This window comes from Myotis myotis, unplaced genomic scaffold (genome assembly GCF_014108235.1).
Source record: "Myotis myotis isolate mMyoMyo1 unplaced genomic scaffold, mMyoMyo1.p scaffold_m19_p_17, whole genome shotgun sequence".
Lineage (NCBI taxonomy): Eukaryota > Metazoa > Chordata > Mammalia > Chiroptera > Vespertilionidae > Myotis > Myotis myotis.
The window spans coordinates 9,899,831-9,920,788 of NW_023416321.1; the positions used below are offsets into that span (position 1 = coordinate 9,899,831).

Consider the following 20,958-nt stretch of genomic DNA (forward strand, 5'->3'; position numbering starts at 1 on the left):
AACTGTTCCGGGAACATTAATTAAAATGAATGGGTGGCTGCTTTTAGAGGTAAGATATTTCCCTCTGCAGTCATCTTATTTGGGACTTTTGAGATCGACACACCAGTATCTTCTTAATTAGTGAGTCCTGTAATATAAGGAAGGTGCTTTCTCTGGCCGGAAGCCCAGTGTCCTACCCAGGGCCTGTACACGTATGGAGCTCTCATACCTCTTTTTTGTCCAGTGCCACTCTCATCCTCTTCTAGGTCGAGATCTTCATCTGAGGGGACACACATCGTCAGCATTAGCAGTTAATGGTCAATAGTCTTGTGTTTTTTATACCTCTGAACTCATCACGCTCGCTTCCTTAAGGAAATAATTACCATGTTCTTTTTTTTAAATCACCTCTTACCTTCAAACAGGCCCTCTCCTTCTTCCCTCCCTGTTCATTCATTCACAAACATTTTAAAGTGCTTACTATAAGCAAGCACTGCACTAGGAACCGGACAAGCCTGGCAGGATCCCTGGCAATCCGCTGGATTATTTAGGTGCCTATCACTAAGTCCTAGTCCTTTCCCTAAAATCCCATTGCTTCTCCCCTTCTGGAATTCTCTTCAAAATGTAGCATCTCCATGTGAATGTCTAGACTTAGTGTGTGTGTGTGTGTGGTGGGCCTGCACACACACAAGCATGTGAGGCTGAGCACGTGTTTAAAACCTCTGTGATTAATGAGTCCTTAATGTATCAGGCTTTGTTCAGCTGTAACAAAAGCTGGTCATGTACATAAATTTATGTTCCTAGTACTTGGGGCTTGTTATCTTTTTACTGGTCTTACTCAGCCTGCCTCGTTCACTAGAGTGTAAGCTCCTGAGGGCAGTTGGAATGGTCTTTTAATTAATTGCTACATGTACACAATGGGTTCTAAGTCACTGCTATTGTCTGAGTCCAGTCAGGTGTTTCCATGGTCAAAGTCACAACATGATTGGCCTGTGTTTCTGATCCTCATTAACCTGTTTCATCTCAGACTTCTTACTACCTGATAACATTGGGCCTTTATAAAGAAAACATGAGTCCTTACACACACACACACACACACACACACACATTGAATAAGTAACAATTTGAGGGCTGAACACTTAAGTTTCTCCTGTCTACATTTCCTTTCCTTTCTCCTTCTGGGTCTTAGGGCACTTACCTCTCTTGCTTCCCCATAGTTATGCCACTGAATGGAACTTTTTTGAGGAGATGGCTTTTTAAAAATATAAGGTTTATAGGGCAATATGAATTCTGATATGTCAGACTGGGGGAAATAAACTCTAAGCTCATAAGTAAGAAGAAATAGCATAAACATATTTTAGACCATTAAAGAAATAATTAGTTTCACATACAAAATGATACAATTTCCTGGCAAAAATAAAAAAGGAAGGGATCGATACTCTGGAGAAATAAGTAACCTGTTATCAAGGTAAAAAATTTAATATATATATATATATATATATATATATATATATATACACACACACACACACACACATACACACACACACACACACATATTACCCTACAAGATACTTTGACTCAATTCTTCTTATCTCCATGTATGACCAAGTAGCAGAACTTTCCTAGTGCCACCTGTAGTGCTCCCCACACCCCGCCATTAGGAATAAAGACGTGAGATATTGGAAGAGTGAAATCAAATATCAGAAATAGATGGTGACAAAATAAGTCACGTTAAACATCATTCCTTGCACACTGACTTATTACTTGCCCACTTCCTTCCTTCTCTGCTATGATGCTCTTGCTTTTTGACACGGGACTAATTTCACAGGATTGAAAACAACTCTTAGAAGAAGAGTTGGTACACCCTCGGTGTTAGAGATGCACAATAATTTGGACAGAGAGCAGCTCTTTTGCTGCTATCAGGCAACTCAGTCACAAAGCTCAATAATCTGCTGTGCTTAGGCACTTTTGCAGAGCGCGTTTATCCTACCTCTGCTCTCTGTGCGCAGATGTCTCTTCCTCCCAATTCTAATCAATGTAAATTGGGTCAGATCTCCGCTGTGAATTACAAATTGGATCCGAAGTTGGAGGGTCACCGTGCCTGCGACTCCACCTCCTTCCCACCACCATTAGATGGGAAGCTACACCGAAGATCTTTTCTAAATAAATCAGACTTTATTGTAAAACTCGGCCACTGACGAGACATAACCTCATTAGCATTGATTTTAAAATAAATTATTGAAAGTGGCTTGCCTGCTCTTTGCATTTGTAAAATAGGAGAATGTAAATGTATTTGCAATGATAAAAATGAAAACTAAAATTTGATTCCTTTATCCTTTCGGGCAATAGCACTTAATCTAGTCATGAAACGAGAATGGAAAAAATAAAAATCTGTTCTGTGCGGTTCCATTCCAGACCAGATATTCTGATTCCCATTGTGCCATGGAGTCACCGAGAAAGCAAGCAGGAAGCTGGCCCTAGATCTTCTGTATCATTCCCCACCATGGCTGAGCTCTGCGGTGACAGGCGTGAAGGGGGAAGCTCCCATCCCCACCTCTGTCCTATCTAATGCTGTCCTTCCCAGGTGGCTGAAAGTGGGCTCAAGTCAAGAAGCCCCGCTGCTGATGTGAGAAGCTGGGTGCTGTGTCTCTGTGGCTTTTTCAGCGAGTCTGGGGGTCCCGTCCCACAGTGAAGGAAAGTGCCCTCCACAGCTGGGAGTGAAGGTCACACCTCTTAGCACCTTCCCTCCTTCAACGAAATCAAATTGCTACGTTTTGAACCCCCAAACCAAGAAAACCGATGATATGGCAGCAGGAGTATATGCTCACAGAAGAGGGTGGGTTAAACTGCCCAATTTCTCATTTTTATTCATCTGTCAGGTGAGGTTTTAATTTAAAAGATATTATTTAAAAATATTTTTTTAGGCTAAAGACCTTATGGTACTTCTTTAAAGAATACTACTAGGCATTTTAGCATTACATCTACTGAAATACATCTTCATTTAAGAGAGAATTAAAATGTATGTGCTAGCTCAACTTTAAACAGTGGTAGATGATAATGGTCCTGGCTCTTAACAGGGCATATGGGACCCCAACCTTACATAGGTTTTAAACAAATTAACCTCCAAAGATTATTGTCCACTTATTACATTAAATGCTCTACTTGATTCCAAAATATCTCATCTCAACTGGGAAAACAGTTGAGGAAGATCCTGTTAACGGTGTGAACATGTCAGAGAACCACGGGGCGTCACAAATGAGCACCAGTATCCAGAGAGTTGATTTCAATCAACGCTCTTGGCACAATGTCAGGGGCGCTGATGAGAGGCTGAAAGGAACGGGACGCCGACACCACTTCGGAGGCACAGAGAGGAGCCAGCTTCCCATGACACCTGGCTCCTTCCTGAAGTGCCGCCCTGACACTGGCCCAAACGACGCAGAGGGAAAAACATTCAAAAAATGACTAGGTCCGAAAGAGGGAGCTCATTTCCCCCAAACAAAGCAAAGTGGCAGAAGCTCACAAAAAAAAAAAAAAAAAAAAAAAAGCCAGCGGGATCAAGGTGCATCCAGATGTCAAGGTGCTCTGGTGACAGATGCAACAGAAATGCAGCCAGCCTCGGAGTGCAAAGGGAGCACGCGGAAAAGCAGAAACAGGAACCACTCCGCAGCGTGCACATCCATGTTATAAATCCGTGCACGCGATTGCACCTCTTTAGACAGCATGGAAAATGCGAGCAGGATGCTAATAACCCACGTAATTCTCTGGTGTGTGTTTGGTAATCTCAACGGTTACCTTAAAATATCTGCCTCCCATCTCTGTGCTATGGTCTTGATGTGCAAGATATTAAGCTCAGTTTCTGCTAACTGCGATACTTGGAACGCTCTGAACTCGATTTCACAGGTAATAATTGAGCACCTACTAACTGGGGGAAGAAAGACCTGGAGACACATCCCCGCGCTAAGGGCTAACACAGAACTCAGTTCCAGCTGGGTCACCGAGGAGACACGAGGAGACACCACGTTTGAGCACATTGTGTCGGGTTTCATCAGCCGGGATCAGGGGGGCGTTATTCTAGTGAGAAGACAACGGCCTGATTCCGGTTTTGGCGCTGGCCAACCAGCACTGTGTGGCTGGGACCCAGTGCGCTCGGAGTGACAGAGAGAAGGCCAGGGAGCTCAGAGGGAGCTTGATGCCGGGGCTGACTCTTCTCCGATGTTCCCCCCCCCCCCCGCCCCCCCGGCAGTGCTGCGTTTCTATGAAATTGGAATCCGCTTTCTTCATAATCTTTGTATTTTTGGTGTCTGCCTTTTTCTTTCCTTAGACCTCCTATGATCACTGCTTCCCCTTCCTGTGGGTTTGGACAATGCTACAGAGGGGAAAATAATTCCACAGAATGCTTGTTTCCATTAGAGTCAAATTAAAAAAACACCACCACCCACCAAACCCAGTTATATGCTTTATTCTAATGCAATCCGGTTTCTGAGTCTATCATAACCCTCGGCGGCAGTGCAGGCAGCACTGGAATGTGCACAGAAATTCCCAAGGAAGGCTCTTTGTCTCTCTTTTTGTTTGCTCTCCTGAAATCTCTCTAGAGAACACAGCCGGATTCTGTTGCCGCTGCAGCTGCGGCAAGGCCCTAGTTATTATAGCCCTTCAGTGGTTTCAGGCGCCTGGCTGGGCTCTGGCATCGAGGCCAGACAGAGAGAAACCTGATAAAAGTTGTCCTTTTATGGGATCCGGAATCAGGGAGCTGGGCCTGTGCTAGCCTGTGAAATAATTTCAGGGAGGGGTGAGAGCGGGCTCAGAAAACGCCAGCCACTTCCCACATATTGCTTTAGCATTTCTTGGTGGTAGTTCCCTGCAGTTTAATCGGCTGCAAATGAGATCTTAAAAATCAAGGGCCCCCATATGCTCAACACGGATGCTCGGAAATCCCACCGGATACCAACCTGGAAACCACATGATCCGGGATGAACGTTTCCGTGGTTTTGGCTGAAAACCTCGCGTGCCCTGGCTTTCTCTCACGGGAAGGAGGCTGCGTACCGCGTAGCAAACGCTAATCGCCCCGCGACTAACGTGAGGTCGTGCCTTTCACTGGGGGACCTGTATGTTATTTTGATTAGGAAAACGTGCTTTTGTATGGCCTTGGTGTATGTTACAGGCACTTTTCTTTCTACCTGGAAAACAAGCCGACAGAGGGGGATCTCACTTCGAAGGCCTCCAACACAGACACCGTGAGGCTGGTGTAAGGCCCCATCCCAAAGAGGAGGGAGACAGAACCATCAATGCTAAATCGTCGCCACAAAGCTCACCGACTTATTACAATGAGACGAATGTGAGCGGTGCGCTATCGATGGGATGCGATGTTAGCACAATCCAACGCTGCTGTCGGCTGCCCCTCCACCCAGCACCTGTCCTCGCCATGAGCACGGGCCGGAGCAGAAGGTGTGCACCGCATTCCACCTGCTCAGGGTTTGCAGTGTCACCTGCTTCCTACCTAGCGCTGACGATGCCCAATGGGACTGTCTCAGGTCTGGTTGGTGGAGGTGGGGAACTAGCCACCCCTCAACTCTTCAAGGAAGAAACACTTCCTATTTAAATACCACCAAATTAGCAATAGGCAGCATTTATTGAGTGCTCGCTGTATGCCAGGGCTCTGCCCTCAGTGTTTTACACACATCGATGCTAGACTTCTCATGGCGTCCCGTTTTGATAGCTACTATTCTTACCCCCATTCTACACACGGGAAAGCCACACAGGGAAAGGGCAAATAGCTCGCTTCAGGCCTCACAGCTAGCAGGTGGCAGAGCAGGTCCAACCCAACTCAGAGCCAGTACTTTATTTTTTAATATATTTCTTATTAGAGAGGAAGGGAGAGGGAGAGAGAGATAGAAACATCAATGATGAGAGAGAATCATTGATCGGCTGCCTCCTGCATGCCCCCTACTGGGGATCGAGCCCACAACCTGGACATGTGCCCTTGGCCGGAATCGAACCTGGGACCCTTCAGTCCGCAGGTCGACGCTCTATCCACTGAGCCAAACCAGCGAGGGCCAGAGCCAGTACTTGTGTCTGAGATACCATGCTGTCTCTCACATGCTGCTGCTTGGTAGGCGGTGTTGGGGGATGCCGGCAGAGGGGAGACAATGGTGGGCCCCTCACTTTCCCTCTCAGTTCCTCCAGGACTGGTAGTGTGGCACATGCAAAACCAACAGCGATTTCAGAAGCAACAATCTGAGTGGGGTAGATGGAGACTTCTGGCGGAGATATTCCTAGTATAGTTAAGTGCCAATATATTTTCACCTCTAATGCCACCTCTGAAAACTGTGATGGATGGAAAGAGGCTTCTGGGAAAGAACCTGTTCACTGCGTCAAGCGCTGTCCTTTGGAAACTTATCAACAAGTCAGCTACCGTCTCCCTCACCCGCAGAAAGAGACCCTGGTGCTCCCACGGCGCAGCTGTCCTCATCCCGAGGGACACTTGTGAGCAGAGGGTAGGTGGCTTTTCTTGAGCAAGCAGACCAGTCTCCATGCCCTTGGAGTCCACGCCAACATCCAGACTGGTGCCATTTTGGGGGGAAGGCCCTGGTAGCTTGGCAGTGCCACACTGGCGAAGGGTAGGAATTTCAAAGGCAGGGGAAGGATGATGGTTAAGACGTCAATCATACATTCACTGGCCCACCTGGGGTAAGGTGATGAGCCAACACTCATATTATTTTCTGAGGGTTCTGTCCCTTAACTCTTCTTTGCTCCCCCTCTCTGACCATCAGCCCCCTCCTCCCTGGCTCCTTTGAGAACTAAACACGGTGCATGAAAAGGCCCTTCCTTGCTCCCCGGAGGCTGAGTGATTCAGGGAGGTTTTCTCCGAGCGCTCCTCCACAGCTGTAACCCAAAGCAGAGCGTCACCCGGATATCTCCCCAAGCCTGGGCAGGAGTGAGTGGAAAATGAGCTCACTAGGAAGACTCTGGCCAAGTTGGGGAGTACATCTCCTTTTAGGGAGCGCTGTGAATTAGATCCGTTTCTGCACCCTGCTGTTGCGATGGAGCAGACTGAAAGGGAAGATTCTCAGAGGAGCTGTGTTTTAATGTAGCAATTTGATTCAATTTTCCACTCTATAAAATTACCCATCACTGCTCGTTGCTTTCTAACAGACACCTTCACTCTTAATTTAACAATCCTATCGAATTCTGCCAGGGAAATTGGAAAAATTTATCACCTGTGAAATTTTATTTTCCTTTGGTTGTATCTGTTTTTGTAAAACTTCATTAACGACGATGACTTGCTGAGGAAATTATCATTTTTTTTTTTTTTTAACTTCAGACACAAGAAATGGCTCGACCTCAACCAAGATATCATTTGCATAATAAAACACAACAAAAAGGCTGGGGAAGTTGGGACTGGCAGAGGCTGGAAGTGCTAGGAGAAGAAGTAGACTTTGCTGGGTGGCTGGCGGGCGGGTGGGTGAGGTCCCAGCGAGGAAAAAATGTGTGGCCGCAGCCCTGATCCTTGACTCAGGAAGTAATGACGTGGCTTCTCCCCCAGGGGAGGGACAAACGCAGCGTTGACAGGGTTCGACCCTCGTCTTAGGAAGCTCTGAAATACCAGTTGCTTACTCAGGGTGCCTTTTAGCAACCAGCCTTGCCTTCAGGGGATCCACTGTTAGACTCACCTTCGTTCCTAAGTTTATCTGGGATTGAAGTTTACATTGTTATAAATTCAGGCTTAACTTGAATTTCTCAGCAGAGCCTGGCAAATTTCCACAGGAGCCATCTTTCTGAATGGACTTGAAGATTCAGCATTCCTGCCGTCTAACTACCTCACAATTAAAAGGCTCCGGCTTCGGTTCTCTACAGTCTGACCCCCACTGTGCTCTGCACTGTTCAACAGCTGCTGTGATCCCCACAGGAAGGGGCTCTGCAGAAGCAGTGATGACTCTACATTTTTTTGAGATGCCAGTGATCATGCCTTTGGCAGGGAAGAAATATGGACAGTCGACCTGCTGTAAGGATGGGCAGGGGGGACACGTGAGGGTTATCTGTAAGAGACACAACTGGACTCAGGTTATATCTGAACGAAGTAATAAGGAGTTGCGCTCCAGCGGGGCTTTACTGGGTTACAGAAAAGGGTTGTCAGCATTTATCTAGATTCCTTCAGACTTTTACTCTATCCATCACTTTGAGGCAACGTTCCATTATTCTCACAATTCTCACAGAAAAGAAGTTGAAATGAGTTTTGATGATCCACCCCCAAACTCACAGTAAACCAATGAAAACCAACATAAATACTCTTAGCTCTTTCACTTTGTTGACATGTGGGATAAATTACTTCGCGTGGGACAGATGAAAGACCCTCCCTGGTCAATTCATCTTGCTCTCAGAGCAAGGGAGAGCTTCTAATCATGGAAGCTTCTCTACATGCTCTCCTTTAGAGAGTTGGCTTCCTCTGGAGTTTCCAGAGTTTATATTCTTCTACCAGGTCAGGAGTTTCTGAAGCTCGAGGAAGATAATTAGAAGATGAAGTTTCTCACCTGGTAAGACTTCGTAAATATCTTCTTCTTCTTCTTCTTTCTCCTCTGAGGGCTGTTTTAGTCCTAGACTCCCAGGCAAGATAATGGGTCTGCGCTGGGGACCTGAATTTTGGGAGTCAAGGCCATCGATATCATCATACATCTCGTCCTCTCCCTCCTCTTCTTCCTCCTCTTCACATGGAATGGTTAAGGAACTCAGATCTGCCAAGGTAGAGATGAGAATGAATCAAGTTAGGGACAAAAAGAAAAGAATAAGGCAGGGGGGGGAAAGAGGGAGAAGGAAGAGGCGGACTGAGAATAAAACATGTCAAAAGAAAATGAAACGCTAGGTTAAGTGCTATTATTTCTAATGTGGGCCTCGGTGGCAGGAAATCTACAGAAAAGGCCAGACTAGCACGGCATCAGGTTTAAACCATCAACATAAATCCTTCCCTGCAATAAAGCTTGATCAGGATGAAGCAGCCCTGGAAAGTATGGGTGTGCGAATGAGCGCACGAGGTACAGGGAAGAAAATAGGCCAGAAGAGGAGATGCCAGCAGGCCACGCACTGCTCGTCAAGTAGAAAACCGGAAGGGTGAGTGATGGCCTGTGGCTCTCCAGGGTGCATAGAGCTGGGGGAACGACAGTGGCTTCCGTAGAACTCACTGCAGAATTTCAGACAAGCTTGTTGGTAGAGAAAGGCAAAAGTGGGAGAGGAACAGAAAGCGGGAATATGGAAGAAATATAACAGCAATACAAGACCAAATGAAACGGCTTAGTGTTGTGGTTGCCATGTCCTTTTGCAACTGTACAGTCTGGCTGACCTTAAAGTGGGTCACGGCATAGGAGATGTTGAGCCATTACACAGCACCGGGGAGCCCAGGGCAGGGGAGGCAGATTGGATTTTTATTTTAATAGGGAACTGGGAAGGTTCATTCTCTGATGTGTAGTACAGAGTGCTCCCCGGAACCCTGCTGAGGGACCTCTGCAGGATGGGCGAGTGCCGCCAGGGTCCTCTAGGGAAGGAAAGGATGGAGAGACATCCGATGTTCATTTCAAAACACAATAAAACTGTTTGGCTTGATTAGGCTTTTAATAAAGATTTTGAAACAATTTCCATCTGAATTCTGGTGCCACCTCATATGGGGAAGGGATCAAAGACACATTTGTGGCTTAAACCATATGTTATTATTTTGTTTGTTTTAAAATAAAATGGAATGAATAATTTCTTCAATGTGGAATTCTGAAAGTACCACAGGGTACAGCTCAATAAAGCTGCTTTGAGTTTTATTGAGGTTTACACACTTAGGGGTATATTACATGCATAAATCTAAGGCACCTAGATGAGAGTGTACCCTGTAGTCTCGCCATCAATGTTCATGTTTGCCTAGTTCCAGTCTATTATACGTGATGCTCTTGGTAGAGGCAATAGTTTGTTTTTGTGATAGCAAAAGCATAAACTGAGTAAAACAGGCAATTCTTGTAATTAAAGCTCTGGTGCTTCCTTCTTTTTATCAACAATAAAATCTTATAGCAGATTAAAAAAACAACAACACAGAGATGAAAGGTTGGATGCTTTTAGGTTGACGTACTTCTCCCTAGGTTGTGGACCATGTACAAAGGTGATGTTTCTGTCTGTGGAGTCAGGGTCCTGCCATGATGTACACCACTGTGAGGGTCATCTGAAGGTTGGCTACTTCTACCTGCCAGGCCACTCCCAGACAAGGCCTCCTGGGCCACGGTCATTGCTGTGCCTGCAGGCTGGCCAGCAGAGGGTACTCTAAGAGCAGTCATCTAACATCTTCAGGTAGGACTCTTCCAGTCATAAAGCAAGGAGCGTTTTATTGTGGGCTGGGAGTAGCGATTTGTTTTTAATGTCCAATGTTGTTGAAGGCCACCTCGTTGAGTTTAGGTTTTTTCTTCCTACTAAGACCAAAACAAGAAGATTTTGGATCTAAATTGCATCTAGATGACTTAAGTTTGATATCATGAAACACGAAATTGAGTTGAGCTGGTTATCAACATCTCCTTTTCTAGTGATTATGAATATTACAGACTTGTCTGTAGGTAGGTGGATGAGCTAGAAAGATATCATCTCCAGGTTGATGGTTTCTTTATCTTCTCATTTATATAGGGCTCAGTTTGTTATTATAATATAAGCCAGTGGTTCTCAACCTTCTGGCCCTTTCAATACAGTTCCTCATGTGGTGACCCAACCATCAAATGATTTTCGTTGCTACTTCATCACTGTCATGTTGCTACTGTTATGAATCGTCATGTAAATATCTGATAGGCAGGATGGTCTTAGGCGACCCCTGTGAAAGGGTCGTTCGACCGCCAAAGGGGTCGCAACCCACAGGTTGAGAACCGCTGATATAAGGGATGTGGTCGGGAAGGTAAAAGGGGGAACAGGTAGCAAGAAACACATATTGAAGCCTGTGGATTCTGTTTATGCCACAGAACTTCAACTGCAAACCCACTCAAGTACTGTGTCTATAATAATGGTACTTACCCTTTAACAAGAAACTTATTTGATCCACCCAGTCTCTGGCTTCAGCAGGATTGGTAGCTGTAAACTAGAGAAAAATTAGTGAGTTAATTTATCACCTTCACTAAAATTTCCATGAATCCTATTGGGGGGTTCACGGTGGGGGGAACTTGTGAGTCATGTTATAGAGTCATGCTGAAAGCTTAGGATTGTCTGCCTGCTTAATATTTTGAAAAAAGACCAAAATACTCAAAGTGATTTTTCCCTTTAGCAATTTTGTATAGCCAATGTTGACAGCTTTTTGAGTCCAGAATTCATGTCCATGTGTATTCATTTGATTACCTCTTCATTCATCAGACATTTATTTGATAAAAGTTTACAGGAAAAAAGCAACCCCAAATTCCTGACTTCAGTTATGGAGACAACATACACACTTGAAATGGAAACATGATAAAGTAGGAGCATTTGATAACAGCTGGATGTTGAGAGGAGACAGGGAGCATTGTTGCCTAGGGTAAGCAGGGAAGCTTGTTGAGGTAATGCTGGTCTGCTTGGATTTTAAAAGGAGTTGTTGAAAACTGGTGGAGGGAGTTGGACAGTTTAGGAAGGGAAAACCATGTGCAAAAGATTAGGAATGAGACCATCGCGTATGGCGAAGGTAGGCAGATAAACCTGACTGGAGAACAATAACCGACGAAAGGGTTATTGATGAAAGGGAGAACAATAACCGATAAAGGGTTGAGGGCCAGAGAAGAGTTGATGAAACTAGGAGTGCAGACTTAAAATGTAGGCACTAGGAAGCCACTGTAAATTCTAGCAAAAGGAATGGGAGACTCACTAGTTGTGTATAGAAGGGATTGAAATAGGGAGAAATTGGAGCTGGAAGACCAACTAGAAGGCTATTTAACTAATCCTCTGGGTGAAGTGATAAGGACTTAACTATTGTGATGGCTGCGGGAATAAATAAGAAGGGAAAGATCCAAAGGATATTGTAGAAGAAGAATCCACAGACCATGATAATGACTTGGACTCAATGGGCCAAAGAAAAGAAGAAGTAAACAAACTCTACATTCTGATTCACAAAACAGGCCAGTCAGGCATCAATCCTGAGTAATTTTTTACTTTAAATGAATCAACTCGAAATGAATGTTCCTGAAAACATTTTTATTATCTGGCCATTAGGGGAAGACAAAGATATGTGCTGTATACGAAACCTACATTCCTGCTTAGTACTTATTAATAGACATTGTCATTCTTGGTTTCTTAAAAACACATTTGTATAAAAAAATGTCTAGGGAAATGGATTTAGATTTGTCATATAAATTTTATCTGAATAAGGCACTATCAGCGCTGAATAATAAAAATAACTTAGAAACATACCCAGTGCATACATCTGTGTTATATATATATATCTATAAATGATTCTATAGAAAAGTTTAAATTAAAAAAATTTGAAATCATATAATGAAGACCTAGGTCATTTAACAAAACAAGGGTTAAGATACTGTAGAAACATAAAAGGATGAATGTTGACAAAAACTTGGAGTCAAAGGTTTATATAAGTGGTTAATATTAACCTTAGCATGGTTTTTCTCTTTTTCACAAGTTAGTTAAAGGTTTTCTAAACTGTTGTCATAAAAATTGTGATAAGATAAAAATTACCAACAAGAAGGAAATATGTATATACATATGCACAAATACATTTTTTGTTGAAAATCACTATATTCTCATAGTCAGACATTTTTTATTGCTTTAAAAATTTTGTAACAGGCTATAAATGCATTACATATTATATCAAAATATATTAAAAATGAATACAGTGAAGAACAAATCTTTCTTACCCCCACCTAGGTCTACCCCCTCAGTTATCACTATTACTATTCAGTAATCATTGTCACCAATTTCTTAGGAATCATCCAAAGAGATGCAGTGCATCTACACACAGGAAGATTATTTTGGCTAGCAAGACGAATATGGGAAAATAAAGTAGTTTTCACTCGACAGTCAGATTTTTCTTTTTCTGGATTTCAAGGAAAAAAGTGAAGATAATCCATTGCAAAACAGAATGGGAATTAAAGCCATGAAATTAGAGGCTCTGAATGAGGAATTAGATTGTGTGCTGCAATCTAATTAGATGACAAGACTCTCACCTATGGAGTAAGGCCAAGAAGAGGAGTGATGAAGAGATAGAAGCCAGGCGGAGGCAGTATCTAGGATGAGAGTGGCAGCCGACAGGAGAGAAGGGAGGGCATAACACAGCAAAGATGTCGACCTGTCAAGAAAGAAGGTCTGAGTAGAAAATGAGCAGGTAACAGAGAAAGGATGAAATCCAGCATAGCAACCCCAGCTCACATGCAACATGGAAGGAACCTGCAACAGGAAGGAGGACCACCATCCATCTCCTTGGTTCATCCTACCTCATAGCTGCGCCTATCCTGGGAGGTCAGTTCAAAGCAGGATTCTTTCTTGGAGTCTTTTCGCAGGTAGGGGGCCATTCGTACGCTGTAGCCCTTAATGAGAAAGGTCCCTTTGGGCTGCTTGCCTGCAAGACAGGAAAGCTCTCTGTACCCCTAGAGAGAGACGCAACTGCCAAGGAAAGGCATCTTCTCTGGTATGTAAAATAAAAGCACAGAAGCAGCTGTTACATCCCTGAGGAACCACATGAGTCAAGGAAAGGTTTTTAGGGAAGCTTAAGGAGAGGCTACTGCGACAGCGAGGCAGGCATCACTGCCAAGCTAGGGAAATGCTACAGGAAAGGTTATGTTGCCAAAGGAGCACAACGGAGACAGAGAATTTATTAGAATGTTAAGAGATCTATAATAACAGAAAGAAGGAATTATTACAGCAGGGAGAGCGTGGCTGTAAACGTGAGGCTCTTGAAGGCTGTTATAGAAATGAAACATGATTATCAGGTCCAACAGAGCTCACATTTGAGGGGAGGGATGGCAGCGCAGGGGGCATTCTAAGTTCCCAGGATCTCCTCCTATGCCCTATGCAGCCTGTGGGCTAACCTGTTCTCCCCCTCCTACTGGCCGGGTGGGGATTTATGCTAGAGGGAGAGTAATTAAAACTCAGTATTTCATCCTCCTTCCAAGAGGTCAAATTGGGAAGTAGCAGAGTAATGTTGAATATCATCAGATGTTGAGGAAGGAGATAAAAGGCGAAAGACCCGACGTGAAAGGAAGGAGACAGTATCCTGCCTGTCACTCCCTTGAAAAAAATATTAGAAACAGGAGGGGAAGAAGTGGTTCCCAAGAATTCTGTGTCTTCGCGATGTGTTCAGGCAGAATGCCTAGGACAGGCACCACAGTGTCTGGGTGATGCTCTGCGTTCTGTATCATGTGGAATGAATTGCTTAATAAGGACATTTTGATGATGATGAGGAGGAGGAGGATGGCAGTGGACTGACAATAATTAAAAGAAAAGAAAAAGATTCTGTCCTTCCCCGGTTAAAAAAAAAAAATACGAAAACACTCTGTATTTACTAAGAAAACGTCTTGGGCACCATAAGAAGTAACTGGCGAGAAGGGAGCCATGCAACAGTGCTTTCTGACACCAGAATCTTTTTTGTTAAAGTATCTCTCCTTGTTCTAACTGGCCACTAAAATGTTTTGTTGTTTCTTCGGTCACCAGATTTTATTTCACCCTGACAGCAAAATGGTCAATAAAAGTCTCCTAGTCTCTCGCTCCTGTTCTCCCGCTCACCTTGAGTGTAAAGGATTCCGAACGAATGAACACGATACTTGGTTTTCTATTCAGATATGCCAACCGCTTACTTAAATGCAAGGGGAAGGACGAACACTTTCACAAAGACCTACATGTTATATTAGTTTGAAGGTTTAAAGTAAGAAAATCACCCCTGGCTGGCTTGTAAGCCAAGAATTCAGGGGATTGCCAGACCGGTTTGGCTCAGTGGATAGAGCGTTGGCCTGCGGACTGAAGGGTCCCAGGTTCGATTCCGGTCGGGGGCGCGTGCCTTGGTTGCGGGCACATCCCCAGTGGGGGGTGTGCGGGAGGCAGCTGGTCGATGTTTCTCTCTCATCGATATTTCTGGCTCTCTGTCCCTCTCCCTTCCTCTCTGGGAAGAATCAATAAAATATATTTAAAAAAAAAAAAGAATTCAGGGGAGAAATTGTGGTCGGTGGATTTGAGAGTGGGCTGGAGTTTGGGTAGGGGACTTGTTACTCAGCTTTTGGGGTATGCTGCTATCATTTCTAAGCAGGGCTTCACACTTTACCCCTAGATGGAAAGGCCCTGAAAAATCTGAGATGGTGAACCCAAGATGAAGGTCAGTGATACTTGCAGTAGTAGGCAGAGAGGCAAGGTGAGACAATTGCCTCAAAGCCCGAGGGCAAATCTTAAGGATTCCAAGTCATTTAGCAAAACTCCAGTCCTTTCTGCTACCTTAGTGCCAAAGGTGCAGGAAGATCAAAGGCAATGGGGTAAAATCTGATTATGTCTTAGACTGGATATCCAGGCATTGGGGGAGGAATAAGCCTGGGAAAGAAGGGAGAGTGGAGAAACAGGAAATGATCTGAAGGAAAAGGAAGAATTTACTCTGGGTCATTGGCCTCTGTACCAAGGCCATAGAGCAGAAGGAAACCCGCCTCCCCCCGCCCCAACCCCCCCCCCCCCCCAAAGAATTGATGTTCTGCTTTACTTCGTCTCCCTCTTGCTTTCTGGGTTACTCCTGGGACAGCCTGACTCTGTACGAGGATATCCTATTTGCAAGTTCGCATTCACCTAAAATGATAATTTTTAGCCTGTGTAGATTTGTGGCTGCCTCCAATTTGTGCTTATATTTTCTACTCCTTCTCACTAATTAAGCAACTGTGTTGAGCATGGATGGGAGTTCTTCCAGGGATAGCTTATGAGTGTTGTGCTTGATTGAGCCAGTGGTGGCTGATTAAGAAGCTGCTCTGGCCTGAGTCAACACTTTGCTGTGGCTGCCATCTGCCCGAAGGGTGTCTCTTGGGCACAGCGGCCATGTGGGTTCCAACACTCCATGGCTCCAGGGGTGTCCACTGGATTACTTCCCAGGAGTCCGTAGAATAAAGTTTGAAACATGTTCTTAGAGAGTTTGGACTTGAAGGTTCTATTTCTGGGCCGTTGGTCAGCTGTTTAAATCTTTCTCAGAGTTAATTTATTTTCAAATTTTAATTACATTATTAAGAGTTTGAGGTTCTTCTTCTTTTTTTTTTTTTAAATGCCAAAGTGTTCAACCTTGATAATGTTATTAGTCATAATAAAAGATAAGGCTTCGACATGCTGACCACAAGATCCTAGTGTTTACGGGGACATCAATTCTAAATTGGCATCTGAGTGTTTGGTGATAGGCAAGGTATTATTTACTCAAGCCTGTTCCTTTCCCAAGCAGGCCCCTTTGTGGGTGTTAGTTAAGGATTGCTGTCTTGAGATCCAAGTGCTTGAGAATTTACGGAGTGTTTGCATCCAGGAGTGAGACGCTGCTGTGCACATGAAGAACACTTACTTTTCTCATTAGCATAGTAGCAGAAGAGGCCTCTGCTGACAACACACCATCTCTTCTGCCACTCCGATCCAAAGAAACTGGGATCTAAATGGAACAGCAGTCAGGGACATAAATTCAGGTAACTACAATCACCGAAGAGTCCGTAAAACCTAACCACACACAGTCCAGTGTATTATTGTTTTATTTCCCAGGTTAATGGACTGGAAAACCCTCCCGTTCACTCCTACAGGTTATCCCATATTGACTCAGGGTCCTTGTGCAGTCAGAGGTCCAAGTTCTAAACAGGGTTTGCCAGCTCTGACCCCTGACAGCTGCCTATCTTCCTTTATTTCAGCTTCAAATCTTACCCTGTACTTTTCAAATTCTCCATGGTATCTTTATGTGTTGCCTTTTAGCAAACCAAAATGATGCTCTGGGCCAGTGGTTCTCAACCTTCCTAATGCCGCGACCCTTTAATACAGTTCCTCATGTTGTGGTGACCCCCAACCATAACATTATTTTCGTTGCTACTTCATCACTGTAATGTTGCTACTGTTATGAATTTTAATGTAAGTATCTGATATGCAGGATGTATTTTCATTGTTACAAATTGAACATAATGAAAGCATAGTGATTAATCACAAAACAATATGTAATTGTATATGTGTTTTCCAATGGTCTTAGGCGACCCCCGTGAAAGGGTTGTTCGACCCCCAAAGGCGTCGCGACCCACAGGTTGATAACCGCTACTCTAGGCAACATAGTTTCATTCTTCATGGGAGTACACTGAGAGATGAGAACAAGAATAGCATTCATTTGTTCATTCAACAAGCATTTATTAAGCACCTATTGTATACCAGGTGAGCAAGGCAGATCCAGTCTGTTTCCTGATGAAGCTCACAACCTGCTGAGGACTTGGGGCCATCTCTGTTTAGCCTACACACCGACTTCTTTCCTTCCCTTCCTCTTGCCTTCCACCTACTTAACACAGTCTTGGGCCCAGAGAAGACACCTGCTGTGCCAGCCCTCTTTTCCTCATTTCCCTTCCCTTCCTGGAATGCTGAGATTGGTGGGTCTGATCATTACCTTTACTTTTCTTCTCCAAGTATCCTTGCTTGATGATGTTATCAAGCTCTTGAGCTCCTCTTGGGAAGTCTTCCATTCCTAAAAGGAACAACAGCAAAATGCTTTATTGAAACCTGACAGAATTTTCATCTATTTAGGCTGCTTTCGACAGTCTACGTTAACGAAGGGGTACAGAAGAACAACTGCTTAAACACAGCACAAAATAAAACAACTTCTAAATGACTGGGGGAAAAAAGTAAATTTTCTTTCTTACCAAGTATATCTAAGGCTAAAATTACTTAAAATGATCTAAACATACATTCGTTTGTGCACGGGGAGGTAGCCTAAATATGTATTCATTGGCCAGAAAAGGACTCCAGAGAATGAAGAATGAGCTGTGGATATAAGCTCCACATCGGTTAATCCACATTGAGATAATCAACAGTCAAATGAACAGTCACCAGCACAGACAAGCCTGAATGAGTGAGAGTTCACCATGAACACAGTCACCTCAGGAGCAATAAACACACATTTTTTTTTTTTTTTATTTTAAGCAAACAGCCACCTTAGTGAACATACATTTTATTAAGTTCATACAAAGAAGGGTTATGCAAGCTGAACTTGGCAATGACTGCCAAATCCTGATTTTGTCAAAGTATGGGAAGGAGTCTAAGAATGGTGGAAGCTTTTATGAAGAGAAGATCCTGAAACTGACACCAGCCTTTATTTATTTTTATTTTTTAAAAATATATTTTATTGATTTTTTTGCAGAGAGGAAGGGAGAGGGATAGAGATTAGAAACATCGATCAGCCACCTCCTGCACACTCCCTACTGGGGATGTGCTTGCAACCCAGGTACATGCCCTTGACCGGAATCGAACCTGGGACCCTTCAGTCTGCAGGCCGATGCTCTATCCACTGAGCCAAACCGGTTAGGGCTGACATCAGCCTTTAATTGCATGCTGCTAACATTCCTGGCTTTCGATTAGCCTGGTTAGGTACAAATTTATTGAAAAGTCAAGATCCTGATTCATCTTCCACCATCGGAGTTTATACTTATTTTATAGAAGGGAGGGGCAAAGAACAGAGACAAAGGGGAAGAAATTTACTCCTCAAAAAATAAAGTGAACCCTGGCTGGATGGCTCAGTTAGTTGCAGGCACTTTACCTAGGTTCGATCCCCGGTTGGGGTGTGTACAAGAGGCAATTAATTGCTGTTTCTCTCTTTCTCTCTCCCTTCCTCTCTCTCTAAAATCAATAAACATATCCTCGGGTGAGGATAAAAAAGAAGAAACACAACAACAACCCCCCCCCCCAAACTCTTTAAAAAATATAATTCTATATTTCTTAATTAGGAGAAATAAAAGGGGTGGGTTAGTGTAGTCCTAATATGTATTCTTTTAGTCCCCAAACCCAATTCTCTTTTCGTTTGCCTTAAAATATTTAGAAAGCAAACAAAACACAAACCAAAGTAAGGCACAGCCTATGCAATATCTTGAGACTGTTGGGTGGAATACTTTTTTTCAACTACACTATTTTTAAAAATATCTCTTACAATAACTAACTTTTATCCAGTGATGGCTACTTTGCTCAGTGCTTTACATACTGTTTGTTTAAAAATAACATTTTCAGACAATGCCAAATGTAGCTAAAATTACCACTTGCTTCTAAGCTGTCCCAAGCTTAGTTTTAAACACATGAATCAGAAGAGCTTCTCTTTTTTTTCTTTTTTAGTATGTCTAAATGCCTATTTGTCCACATTGTCAACTTCCTTGTTTACGGACTGTTCGGATTTGTGTGTTTTACAGTTAGCAAACACTGTGGCTGCTCTAAATCCTCCCAGAGAAGTCTCAGGGTGCACGCAAGAGATTAACAGCAACAAAGGAAAATTTGTTTGTCTAGGACCCTTTCATTTCTCCCACCTCTCTGAAAATTCTATTATGTCTTTGAAGATGCTCTCCAAGAAAACAGAAACAGATCCTACTGAGGATGGGGTGAGGAGCCGTACGCCTGAGAAGGCCCTTTGAAGCAGAGCCTATCCCCTTTGCAGTGCGATAAAAAAATTGCTCCTAGAGGCCTAAACATTAAATGAAAAAACACAGGAGATAAGGAAAACAGGGTCGCCTAAGCTTGAAGTATCCATCTCTTTATCCCATGGGTTTCCCCTACCTTTTCCTTTTTTTCTTTTAAGGTCTTGTTAAACTTAAGAGACCCAGCTACCTGTTAAAGATGCCGAGAGTCTGAATCATAAAAGACACGTTAAACGTTCTATTAGACTCCAAACCTCCTTTTAAAAATGCAAATCTCAATGCCATTTTATGGAACATCTATAATTATGAAAATGGGAAGACAGTGCCTTGTGTGCGGGGAGAGTCTGTGAGTATGAATATTACATTAATGTGCCCACACCAGCTCACTGGTCCTGCTGGCAGGAGCATAAAAAATGCTTGAGTGAAACTTTTATTTAGATGTTAAGACTCCAGGCCCCAGCGGGGTGACGGAGACAGTCCCTGTGAGTTGCCATCAGAGAGAGAGCTTGAATTGAATTACCCAGGGGGGAAGGAAGTAGTGATGAGCACTGCTTCGCTTATTTAATTTCATTTACTTTCAGTACATTATCAGCATGAGGCTTTTCTCTCCCCACCAACCGAAACCCAAGAATGCCGCCACCAAGAAAACAAAGACATCATGCAGCAGAGATGCTTGGACTTCAAGTCGCCGATTCTGGGAGACTAGAGACAGCACCGTCACCGCCTTCCCTCCCCAACGTCACACCTGGCGTTCTACAATCGGGCCCTGAATGAGTTGCCGAATTTCCTCTCTTGGTCGTTTACCAACAAGATTCTGGAGAGTAACAGCTGGAAACTGCAGTATTTTGTGAGATGTGTGAGGCTGCTTTCTTATTAGAGGGACTCTGTACTGATGAACTCTCTTGCCTGGTTTCTCCTGTGGGAAGTGGGGAACACGGGATTACAGGTGACGTTTGGAATGGCTATGGAAAAAAATGAGGAAACCAAATAAAATCCATCTCTATTCTTTTGATCGTTTTCCATGTGGCAGGGCGCTGCACAATAACAGAGTTGTTCTCGATGTGAAGTTGACTGTGAGCTCTATTTCATCAGCTCCATGGCTTATCAGATAAATATAGACCAGCGGTTCTCAACCTGTGGGTCGCGACCCCTTTGGAGGTAGAAATGACCCTTTCACAGGGGTCGCCTAAGACCATCCTGCATATCAGATATTTACATTACAACATGAGGAACTGTATTTAAAGGGCCAGAAGGCTGAGAACCACTGATCTAGACAACCAAAGTGGGGCGCCACTGTGGCAATCAAGCCATCTCCTCTTTCAGTGTCAGTTCAGGGTCCTACTGATGGAGAACTGATTACCCTGAGGGTGCACACGTTAGCCCCCGTCCTGGGGTGATGAGACAGGAGGAGTCTTGTAGG

General features: G+C 43.9%; 1 protein-coding gene across 1 annotated transcript in view; it reads right to left on the reverse strand.

Annotated features, from left to right (window-relative positions):
- Nucleotides 1-20,958, reverse strand: part of SKAP1 (src kinase associated phosphoprotein 1) — a 256,606-nt gene that overhangs the window by 28,487 nt on the left and 207,161 nt on the right. Inside the window, exons 5-10 of the mRNA XM_036339230.1 lie at nucleotides 17,531-17,608; nucleotides 16,466-16,549; nucleotides 13,392-13,516; nucleotides 10,999-11,062; nucleotides 8,508-8,708; nucleotides 209-259 (exon numbers count right to left, since the gene is read on the reverse strand). Of these exons, the coding sequence (XP_036195123.1) occupies nucleotides 209-259; nucleotides 8,508-8,708; nucleotides 10,999-11,062; nucleotides 13,392-13,516; nucleotides 16,466-16,549; nucleotides 17,531-17,608 (603 nt within the window). The remainder of the gene's footprint in view (nucleotides 1-208; nucleotides 260-8,507; nucleotides 8,709-10,998; nucleotides 11,063-13,391; nucleotides 13,517-16,465; nucleotides 16,550-17,530; nucleotides 17,609-20,958) is intronic.